General features: G+C 37.0%; 1 protein-coding gene and 1 pseudogene across 1 annotated transcript; one reads left to right on the forward strand and one right to left on the reverse strand.

The window, feature by feature from the left end:
* The first annotated feature begins 227 nt into the window (after positions 1-227).
* On the forward strand, positions 228-3363 carry LOC137748578 (transcription termination factor MTERF15, mitochondrial). The gene is made up of 2 exons (XM_068488747.2): positions 228-386; positions 500-3363. Exon 2 carries the CDS (start codon positions 562-564, stop codon positions 1549-1551), a length of 990 nt encoding a protein of 329 aa, XP_068344848.1. The 5' UTR covers positions 228-386; positions 500-561; the 3' UTR covers positions 1552-3363.
* A 1005-nt stretch (positions 3364-4368) lies between these two features.
* On the reverse strand, positions 4369-5081 carry LOC148698350 (uncharacterized; annotated as a pseudogene).
* Between the last annotated feature and the right edge of the window lie 7533 nt (positions 5082-12614).

The following is a 12614-nucleotide window of genomic DNA, read 5'->3' on the forward strand; positions in this document are numbered from 1 at the left end:
CGTTTGTTAAAAAAAAATATCAAAAAATTAACTACAATAATTTGGTAATGAGAAACGTGGCAAACTACTATGAGAGATTGGAGGTGAAAATTTTCATTATAACTGAAACACAGATAATACATTATTTATTTTTATATAAATAGTTGAGAATTTTATATTTTAAACTATTAATTTTTTAACACACATATTTCAGTATTTTGCGTAATAACCGGATCACTGCGTGTTTTGGTCGCATTGAAAATCTCTCTTATTGAAGGGGGAATGTGACCATCCACCACCAAGGTTAGTAGTGGCCCCAGAACAATGGTAGTTTATCGTTGAAGGAGGGGAGATTTGAAATCACCGGATCGATCATGGTACTACTCCACAATTTGAAGAATCTCAGAGTACGGATTTCCTCGTTATATTGTTCATTTGCTTCAATAACGAAAAGCGTTGTGGTTGAAAATCTAAAACCCTCACATTTTGATTTTACTCTTCCAAATCACATACTCTGCAGAACTTCACCTCTGAAATCTCAGAAAATCAACACAATTTCACCCTCAATTACCTTGTAAACTCATGTGGGTTGTCCTAGGAAATGCAATTTCAGCCTCCAAGCTGCTCAATTTGCAAACCCCAGAAAAAGCAGACTCCGTTTTGGCCCTTCTGAGAAGCCATGGATTCTCCCAACTCCAGATCTCGAAGTTCGTTAGGTCCTGTCCAAAGACTCTTTTATCCTGTACAGAGAAAACCCTTTTGACAAAGCTCAAGTTTTTCGCCTCGGTTGGAGTCTCAAGGGAGGACCTTGCAAGAACTGCGGCCGCCAATCCCTGTCTTTTGGCAGTGAGCTTGGAGAAGCGGATTGTGCCCACTTACAATTTCCTCAGGAGTTTGCTTTCTGAGAAGAATGTTATTGGTGTTTTCAAGCGCCGGTCGTGGATATTCTTGGTTGATCACTGCAAGGATGTGGTGCCAAATATTGGGCTTTTAAGAGAACTAGATATGCCTCAACCATCCATTTCTCTGTTGCTAGCTCATTACACTCATGTTACGATGAACAAGCATAAAAGGTTCGGAAAAATTGTGGGTGAGGTTAAGGAAATGGGATTTAGTCTCCGAACTTCTACTTTTGTGTCTGCACTGCATACATTGTGTGGTAAGAGTAGTAAGTTGATATGGAAACGTAGTTGCAAGATTTTTATGAGTTGGGGTTGGTCTGAGGATGATTTTCTCTCCGCTTTCAGGAAGAATCCAGAGTTTACGATTGTGTCAGAGAAGACACTAGTGCAGGTGATGGACTTTCTAGTGAACAAGATGGGATGGCCATCCGGAATGATTGCAAGGTATCCGCGGGTTATGCGTCACAGTTTGGAGAAGAGAATAAGGCCACGAAGTTTGGTTGTTAAGGTTTTCCGGTTGAAAGGATTGATAGATGAAAATTTGAGTTTGGGTCATGTGATGCACCCTCAGGACAGGCTCCTCCTGGAGAGGTTCGTGACCAAATTTCAAATTGAGGTGCCTCAGTTGTGGAATGTGTATCAAGGGAAAGTTGGAATTGAGGATGTGTAATCTTGGTGCATTGATGCTGCGTCACTAACATGTATGAGCTTGTTTGGCACAATTGGTAAATTAATTTGCTTGCTCTTATGCTCCACTGTCTAGCTGCTTTTATTTATTTGTATGTACGTAATTTCTTATTGCAAGACCTTCTTGAGCTGGCATGCCCACTGTGTCACTGCCAGTCGCATCTTTTGTTCCTGAGTTAGGTTAGCCTCGAAAGTAAGTTGGAAATTCAACCCTAATATAATTTCTGAGAGGAATGAAAACAACTAGGTTTTGTCCATTTTTTATATCATAGTATATCAAAGGCTGTCAGTCCTTTTTTCTTGCCCTGTTATTGTCCTTCACATGGTTGATTTGTAGGGAGCCAGGTCAATATGGAATCGATGCCGTGGGTGTGCTAGCCTTTATAATGAGAGCTTAATGGTGAGGAACACAATACATGCAGTTGGAGGTTGATTGGGGGTTTTGGGTTCAAAAAATCCCACTTTGACGGGATGTGTAATGAAGCGTTATTTGGCCATTCGTATATTTGATGATGAATCTATTCAATATGCCTCTGGACATTAGCTGATGTCAAAAGAGTGGTAGAGGATAAATTTTTCTCTCCCAAAAATTAGAAAAAGAAAACTTTCTTGTTCGTTGGTTGGATGTTAGTTTTCTGGTATGGCTTCACTTTTTCTCTTGGACCTATCTTATCAGGCATGCCATTTATTGCTCCAAAACATGAGAATATAGGTGCTTCAATGTGATTTTCCTGATGTTACTAGTTATTACAGGCTTGTGACAGAAAGTCTAAACATGTCCAGTGAAACAGCCAAGAAAATGAAAAACTGACTTAAAATGTTTTTGCCTCTGATTCTCACAATAGGCAACCAGGTCGAGTCTCATTGCGATGATCTTTTCTTTGTTTTTGCAAAGTTCATATATCTTTAGACGCAAATAATAACTTCACTTTGCAAATATATGAGATATATAACAGCAATTAGATATGCACCTCTTAATTAAATTTCAAATGGTGGGAATCACCTTGTAATCTTTCTTGCATTAGGCGTCACATTGTCATGGTCGTTATATCCATATGTTGATACTTAATTTGAAATATTTTGACTATTGCTATGATGAATTGCAGATTCATTTCAACTGCTAATTTTTCATAATAATGATTGTTTCTTTGCAAGTATTCTTCATTTGAGTATCATCAATCGGATGTGCATCCATTTTTATGTCCCTCTCTGAATGTCGCCTTCTTCAAGTATTATTGGGGATGTGAACCGATAGACCACATTCGTGTCATTTAGCCCTTTTAGTAGTTTGGCATGAATGCATTTGGGGAATTTTTGTGCATGGAGAGGATGAAGGTTCATCCTTATCACGAGGTTAGCATACATGCCAGGTGAGGATGAAGGTTCATCCTTAAGATGCTGAAATGGAGCGTTAAGGTACTGTCACCTTCGACATGTATATGGATTCAGGTAACTGGAACTGTCTTCACGAAAGAGGACGACAGAGTTGGGTTGGGCAGGGAAGGTCTCTGATCGCTTTTGGAAGGGTGGCTGCATCCCGCTTGCTTGTCTAGGGAGATGTACTATCCTCTGCACTAGGCGTCCAGCTTAACACTTGCATATGTATAGAGATAAGTCAAAAGCATATGACATCCTAAGTAGACACAATAAGAGATTTATAATTTTTTGACCGTTGTATTTGGTGTTTTTAAATGTCGAATTTGCAATGGCAATCTTATGTGGTGGTGTCCAATTGCTGAATATTACAGAGTTTGTCTGAACAAGGATGCAATGCCATGATTTGCTTTTCTTATTACTTCTTAGTTACTGTTATTTCCCTTCTGCATTTTCGCAGTGCAAACGTCTGGAGAGACATTTCTCTTTCTTTAACGATGGTTTAGCGTTGAAATAATCCAGGTTATCGTGCACATCATCACCAGCCCGAATATTTGTGAACATCGGTGAGCAGCACAGGAACTGAATTCCGATTTAGGCTGTTGTGTTTGTTTTGTTTTACGTTGATTGTTGGATGCGTGGATGAGCCTGTTCAACCTGTCTTGTATATACTGGAAATCCTAGTACATGTATGAAGACGTATGTACGTATATTTGCGCATCGGTTTCCAAGCTTATCAATCTTAAGCAATGGATTAGAGATGAGTTGTATGCTTAAATCATGTTAATCTCAGATAATTGTCCTCCTAGACACTAAATCTTCCTTCGTCAAAAGTGAATAATTTTGTTTAAAACGTAATAAATCCAACTCCAGCTGCACTATTTGGCGGGGAAAAACTTGAGTAGGCCATCAACCTTTTTTTCTCCGACCCCAATCTCCCTCAAAAACACACGTACTCGTTGGTTTGTTTTTTTTTTGGTTAATTCTGTCCTGTTTGTTCACTTATGGCAACGTGACAACTTCTTATTAAATGACTTTATAAATCTGACCATGGAACGGTCCTATAATTGAAGATTTTCTCCCATTTTCAAACAATTGAATAGTATGGTCGCTAGGCAATATTTTAGGCTCCTTGATAAGAAATGCGACTCATTTGACCAACATTTGTTGTAACAGACATATAAAGCGATTGAGTTTATCACAACCATCCCTCAAATGACAATATAGTTATATCAGGTACGTCACTCTACCGTATCTCAAACTATATTATACATTTTTTTTTATTTGAGATACCATCATAATGACGCATTTGATATGCTTGAATGTGTACACTTCTTATCAAGAAGCCTAAAACAATGGCTCCAATAAAAACATTGCATTTGTCAGTTGCAACTAACCATTCTTTTAAGAGCACAACCACAACATGATACATAGCAATTATAATTATTTTCTTCCTTGTATTCGTGGATTGCTTGAAGTACTGTTTTGAACCACACCACAACTCCAGCAGGCTTGAATAAACCATATTATCACTAATCGATCAAAAATAGTGTTTACAGAGAGATCTATTACTAACTATAAAATTTAAAGTTGATCATAGCTTGTGAGCATATCCAGCTCAAACTCCCCAGAAAAATGATTCAAACAAAGAATCCGACGCGCAATTCAGATACTCGTAAGAGGAATTCTGGAAAGGAAGCCGAGGCATCTGCACATACTCGTCCACAACGTTCAACTGCTGCTCATGAGAATCCTCATGAACATTTTTCTGTTGCTGTTGGCCACCGTTATTTGTCTCCATAAAACGCTCCGCGTCGGAGTCTCTTCCGGTGAGCTCCTGGACAAGTGCCCTAAACTCAGAGGCACTGGTCTGAACTTTCATGGGGCTTGATATGTAGACGACTTTGACACCACCCTTTGATCTGCTTCTCTTGCTTTGCTTCGGGCTCTTCACGTTCACACCGAGCACGTCCATTGCCAGAAGTTTTTTGAAACTTAAAACAATTTACAGAGAAGATCCTCTGCGGATTTCGAAATGTTATATATATCAAAGAGTTTGAAGTTTGAAGTTCAAAGGAAACTGCGTACAACAAGTGATGAGAAATGAGGGTGAGTTTTGATAACCTAGTTTTGCCCTGCGGTTACATATATATATATATATATATATATATAAGGTAAGGACAGAGACATTTTGGGCTTTTTTTGGGGTCTCATGGGTAAGCTTCTAGGAAGGAGAATGGCAGAAAATGGAAGGCAAAGCATAAAAGATTCTTGTACTTACATGGCCCGCATGCTTATCAATATTTAAGATGGTGATGCGTGATGTCATCAATTCACTCACGTATTAGAATGTACATATATTTGTTCATAGCATAGTCTAAATCTAAACCCTTTTCACATTCATCTTATAATAAAATAATGATCTTATAATATATGAATGGATAAATTATATTAAATATAATACAAGGATATGTAATATGTGGCTCTTACATGTAATGAGTTATTTTTGTTTACATAACGACATGACATCAACTTACTATACTAAGAGCATCTTAAATGTGCTCGCTAAATGAGATCCTAGCTAAATTTTAGAGATGATTTTAAAAAAGGATACGAATTCTCCTATGAGCTTCTAAATCTAGGGAAAAAGGAGCTCTTATTACTAATTTCCAATATTTTAATCTTTTTCTATTGGCCCACAGTTGTTATGACACCCCAAACTAGAGAAGATGCTTGGAGATGTTCTACTATAATAATTTGTCTTGTTCCTTGTTTTTATTCTCGTCTAAAGATCATTAGAGATTCGTAAGTGTTGAATAAATCAACAATTATGTTAACAAGTAATATCCTCATAATTAACTGTCAACTTGTTTGATTCATATAGATGACTAAACGGTACCTCAATTGAATTTCTTTATAGATGATATTATAGAAGCTGATAAGGAGAATGAATGGACCAAATTATAATGTTTGTACCGTTAAACAACATTATGTTGTCATATAATTAAGGAAAAATAACTCCATATATGTGAGAAACCAAATTAGCGTGCTTGATAAAAGGCTTTAATTGGCCTGATGATTAGGGTCGTTTTCTTCTTGCGTTCCAAGTTCAAATATTATCCCTTATCTAATTGTATTGAAAAAATGATGAAGGATTTGATTTATTAAGGCTGAGATTCAATGTAGCAAAGTAACGCAGCAAGACTTCGATAACAGTCACGTGCGCAGCCTCCTATGACCTGAATTCAATATTTGGTTTCGTGGAGCTTGAAATTTGAAGATGTGGGTGGAAGGGATTGGTAAAGAGAGTAGGGTCGGCTTGTGGAAATGTGGTGGGTTAAGACTTGACCGACTAACATTTGGATTTATCCCTCTCCTTTTTGTTCTTTATTGGTTTGTTTTTGACTAATTATCTATCACATGATGTTGAAAACTGATGATGGGGTGTGGTTTCCTTCTAATCATTATTAAAGATGACAAGTGATTATCATCAATAAAAAAAAAAAACATTTAACAAGGATAATTATGTTCTTTTGTTTATTGAAACAGATCTGTGACATTATTTTTTTACATAATTTGTTACACTAGATTCTATAGACCCATTCCGTGATGTTTTTTAACGATCGAATCATCTATCTTTTAGAACATCATTCACAAATCATCCTTGCAAAAAAAACAAAAAAAAAGACAAATCCAAAACCATTAAATCATTCATTTGCACTGAAAGAAATGGAAGAATACGGTCTTACAAAGAAACCATAAACTTTTATCCATTGGTCATATGGTTATTTGAGTAATTTTTTGTAGATATGATATTTAAGAGAATACTTAAAAGATAGAATGTTCAAATCATTAAAATACACTATAGAATGAGCCTACAAAAACTTATGTAAAAAATTGTGTAAAAAAAGTGGTGTCACCAATTCGACCTCTTATATAATATAGATGATATATATGCATCGTATATAACCAACAACAGGTAATTATGCAGATTTTCAATTTAGCGAGGTTGACTATGGTAGTTTGTTCTCTCTTTTAGATTTAAGTTCGAGTTTCCGTATTTTCAATTTAGATAATTTAATATAAATATCGTTTGTATACAATGAAAAATTAATTATTATTATTTTTACTTGGTTGGAAAAATTCGTATATTGACTCACATATTACATGCTATATATCGTTTAAATATTAGAACTAATAATCATTACAACAAAAAAAAAAAAAAAAAAAAAAGGATTTTCACAAAAATTTTGATAACTCTATTTATTGGCTCTAGTACGTGGTAACTAAGGACATTACTATGGGGACACCTTAATGTCAAGTCGTATGTCTTCATCCAACAAAACACAATTTTTCGGCCACAAAGGACAAGTGGAAGCTTCAAGCTAACTTCATCACTCATAATTTTTAATAGAAAACGTCTCCGTCGCAAAATTAGCTTTCCAGAACATAAGTGAAATTATATACAATAAATACTTACATCATAAGATAAGATGAGAGAGAAAGATTTTTGGATTGAAATAGACACCATGTTGATTGTTAACTATGTTTATAAGGCTCCTAATGCGGTTCCATAATTTTTTATGATGGATTAGAAAAATTGTTTCTGATGACTTCGTCAATACGATTTATGTGTACACAAATATAAAGAAGGAAATCAAGTTACAGATGCTTTAATTTTTTTGGGGGCAGATAGTTTTTTTTATTACTAGAGGTGGTCCACAATTTCAAATTTGTAGTCCCTGCTCATGCTCATGACCTTTCGTCTTTGTCCTTATTACCGTTTTTGTTGATCTTTTTTGTAATTGCAGGCCTTGGCATAATCCCCCCTCTGCATTATCTTTTTTGTTTACTTTCATTTATTATTAATAAAATTGGTGGAGAAGGAATGGGCCGATGGTTTCTAGGTTCACTCATTCGGGGGAAGGTAGGTGCCTCATACACGACCATTGCCGAAATGCTAATCTCGCTTAATCTTTCTCCATTTGAGAAAAAAAGCAAGCGCACATGGATATAACTATATTTTAAATATTAAAATTTTGAAGTCTCGATAAAAATTTTAGAGTGAGCATGACAATTTCCTATCAAACTTCTCATATATTGAAAATTTTCCCCTTTGGGTCTTGTTCAACTTTTTGTTATTTATCTATTAGCTATTCTGGTCAATTTTGTTATTTTATTTTACATACTAATGAGGATCTTTATACTAGAGCTTCTTTTTTATTATTTTTTTATGTCATATCTTGGGATTTGTGATCCCAAGTAAGATCGGTTCAAGATCATGGGATCTTTTTCTATCAGATATGAAAGGTTGTTGCATAAAATGTACTTCTAAGTAATTGCTCCATAGATCGTATATCTATCTATATGAAGAAGAAATCATGCAACGAAGGGGATTCTTATTTGTACAAATGGTACTTTGAACTTGGAACGAGCATGAAGAAATTAACGATACTTCTTTATCTTTGGAGTTGTTCTGCCGGATCGGCCATTCAAGACCTTTGGTCTCTAACTCGACCCGATGAAAAGTTCCTTGATTTTGGCTATGGCTAAATGGTTGTTAAATCCTTGCCTTGGAATAAATAGAATCAAATGGATTGATATTGGTACGATCCGACTTATTATTAGAGGTTAATCCCCCCAAATTCTTGATTAGAGGGGAAACCAAAGGCCTTTGCCCTTCCATCCCTTGGATAGATAGAGGGTAGGGGAGGGCAGAGCTTTTGGTTTGTCATGTTGCCAAGGAGTGGAACAATGATTTTTCGCGTTGTCAAAGAGTTGAACAATGAAAATAGATGACGAGTGCCTGATCGAATTGATTGGGTTATGTAGGATTAGCACCCAATTTTTCCGATTTGGCAATTCGATCTATGTTATGATTTATCATTCATGGACGTTGATAAGATCCTTTCATTTAGCAGCACCTTAGAGGATGGCATAGCCTTAAATAAAGTTAAGGGTTATAGTGGATACCTAGGCACCCAAAGACGAGGAAGGGCGTAGTAAGTGACAAAATGCTTTGGGGAGTTGAAAATCAGCGTAGATTAAAGATTCCCGAATAGATTAACCTTTTGAACTGCTGCTTAATCCATGGGCAGGCAAGAGACAACTTGGCAAACAAAAACATCTTATTAGCTAGAGGAAAAGAAAGCAAAAGCAATTCCCGTAGTAGCGGCTAGCGAAATGGGAGTAGCCTAAACCATGAAAACCGGGTTGTAAGAGAGCAATACAAGTGTCGAGCCATTTCATACGTTGTTGATTGTAGCTTTCTCCAGACATCTGAGAAAAACATGAAGAAAAAAAAGGCTCGAATGGTATGATCCCTCCGTCACCCCATAATGAAAGGGGCGATCTCATAGTTCTTGGTCTGTGAAGATACGTTGTTAGGTGCTCTGTCTTATTTTCCCATCGAGGCCGAACCTAAACTTGTGCTCGAGAGATAGTTGTCCATATACTAATAAGGGATGTATGGATTCTCGAGAAGAGAGGAGCTATGGTGAATAGATTCGTCACATCACTTTTTCTATAATTTTTTACACACGTTTTTAGGGGATTCAACTTGTATTTTAACTATTTAAATTGTTTATTTTTTAGGTTTTTCTTCAAAGATCATGTCACCACAAATAACTCAAATTTGAAATTATATGACCGTCGGATTAAGGGTTTGGGGTTTCTTTGTAAAATTGTATTCATCCATTTTTTTTTTTCATTACAATAAAGGAATGTGTTATCCACACACCCCTTTTTACTTCTCACACACCCCTTGTTAATTTATTTATGTTGATGTTTTTCAATTCATCCGATCCAACGGCCGAAAACTAAAAAGGTGTGGGAGAAGTAAAAAGGGGTGTGTGGATGTCACACCCCTACAATAAATGTCTTAATAGTTTTAGATTTGTTTATTTATTTATTTTTATTTTTTTTGCATAGATAATCTATAAATGATGTTCTAAAAGATAGGCAGTTTAGATCATTAAAATACATAACAGAGTGAATTTACAAAAAAGTGTAAAAAGTGGTGTCTCGTCCCTTTATATATTAAGCAAAAACATGTGTTCACGCAGATGTTGCGACAAAATAATCCAGTGAATCTCAAATGGATTAGTGAATAATTTTAGTATATGATTTATTATTTTGTTATTAATTAGTAGTGTGTTATGTACATGTAAGTGACAAATCTTAAGTTTCACTCAAATGAATAACGAGGACGTATAAACTTTACATTGAGTTTTGTGACATCCCACATCGTCCAGGGGTGTGATCCTTATATGTATATTTTCATCCCTACCTAGCACGAGGCCTTTTGGGAGCTCACTGGCTTCGGGTTCCGTAGGAACTCCGAAGTTAAGCGAGAAGGGGGCTAGAGCAATCCCATGATGGGTGACCCATTGGGAAGTTACTCGTGGGTTCCCAAAAACAAAACCGTGAGGGAATGGTAAGCCCAAAGCGGATAATATCGTGCTACGGTGGAGTCGGGCCCGGGAAGTGGTCCCGCTCGGGCCGGGATGTGACAATTTGGTATCAGAACCTAACCCTGGCCGTGGTGTGCCAATGAGGACGTGGGGCCCCTAAGGGGGGTGGATTGTAACATCCCACATTGCCCAGGGGAGTGATCCTTAAATGTATATTCTCATCCCTACCTAGCACGAGGCCTTTTAGGAGCTCACTGGCTTTGAGTTCCATCAAAACTCCGAAGTTAAGCGAGTAGCGCGCGAGAGCAATCCCATGATAGGTGACCCACTGGAAAGTTGCTCGTGAGTTCTCAAAAACAAAACCGTGAGGGAATGGTAAGCCCAAAGCGGACAATATCGTGCTACAGTGGTGGAGCGAGCCCGGAAAGTGATCTGTCCCGAGCCGGAATGTGACAGTTTGATATCTAATCAATGACTTTCATTGTGTGACTTAACTTAATTTCCGTTTCTTTGAGTAAAATATGATTGTCAATAAATAAATAAACTTTTGTATTGTGCACTTGATTTAGACTTTAAGAAATGAAATCGTTGTGGAAAGTCAGGTTAGGCTTGACCTTCGGGAAAGTTACATCGGTGGCAAGTTATATACCGAAGTTCGCGCCAAACACCGATCCATTTATGTATTCAATTGGATCCCAGTCACACTCACACTAAACATAATAAAAAATAAAAAAAAATAAAAAAAATTCATTTCTAAACTTCCTTTCATGGTATATACTATTGAGTAGTCTAAAAAATTAAACGGTTAAATCTTAGTTATAGAAATCTAATGAGTCTTTTCAACGGCTAAATCTTGTATAAAACATGTACCTCTGAGTGGGATGTAAAACTGTAGCTGGACTCTTTTTTTCCTTTTAACATAATGGTAAGTAATATTATTATATTCAACAATGAAAAGATATGATTATTTAGTACTACGGTCTATCTCTCTTTTACTTGTAAATATGAAAGGGTATACTTGAATCTCGTGATGATGAGTTTGATACCAATTTATTTGTTTACCACTTAATAAATGTATTGGAATCAAGGACGAAAAATAGAAAGGAAATTGTATCACACATGATTGCCTAGCAAAAACAAAACAAAGAAATTCACATTTGCATCCAAAATAAAATATTTGGCATTACCCATATTGTCAAATTAGATTTTGACTGTGATCCATTTTTTAAGGTACATTATCATGACTAAATGTATATACAATGTACTTAAAGTCTTAAACAATGTACAATGTACCTATTACATGCCTTAACGCTCAAAATTTGCAAGTTAATAAATTAAAAACTAAACTCTTAGTGTGCTTGGGATATGAACTGAAATGAAATGAACTCAAAGGTTTAAGTGGTTCACCTCTCAAAACTAGGCTACTCCCACAATTTTGCTCGGATGATATTGGTTTCAAGACTAAAAATAGCACCTAGCTAATACATGAACTTTCTTTCCTTTCGTTAGTCCAACTCCAATACAGGAGATTCTCACCCCTTTATATAGGCCACCAATGAACCCCTCAGCCTTGGGTTCCCAACTTTGCATTTAATGTGCCACCTAGACTAGCATACTGACACATTTTCACCTATCAACCAAATACTTGGTGGTGAAAGTGATGTGGGCAAAGTGTCCCGCTCAACCTTGCTTATCCAACCCTGCTTCTCTGAGCCTCGTTCGAACCACCTTTAGGTCCCATCCTAGCTCTCTACCACTGACTGGGGGCTTCCACGTTGCCTGATTGACATCCAAGTAGAGCTATTCCATGAGACTTGTGTCATAAAGATGTCAACCTGCTCACATGCCCCTGGCGGTCGGAAAGCTCTTTACATATATCGGTAGGGCTAAGCTAATAAGCAGTCGGCTATTATGCTTGGGGGTATCCTATTCTAATCCCTTTAGGCCTTGGACTTCTCAATATCCCTTGGGGTTTTCGTGACTTCTTTTCCGACCAGCACCATTATGTGGGCCTAAAGTTGCCCAACATAAATAAGTCCCCAAACTCCTTGATCAAGGGTTCTTTCTTAGGCATGGAGTTGCAACGATCGGTCGGCTCTTCAAGTGGTGCTCGGCCAGAGGAAGCGTCTCGGGTGTTCCTGACTCATCATTGTCAGTCGCTCAGCCTCGTCCCATCTGTCACCCTTCCAAAGCAATGGTCGGGAGACGTTTAGGTGCCCGAGGCCTGTGTTTGTGGCAGATTGGCGGAATAATTGAGGCA

Source organism: Pyrus communis, chromosome 2, assembly GCF_041283825.1.
Source record: "Pyrus communis isolate YQ-2024b chromosome 2, ASM4128382v1, whole genome shotgun sequence".
NCBI classification, from domain to species: Eukaryota; Viridiplantae; Streptophyta; class Magnoliopsida; order Rosales; family Rosaceae; genus Pyrus; species Pyrus communis.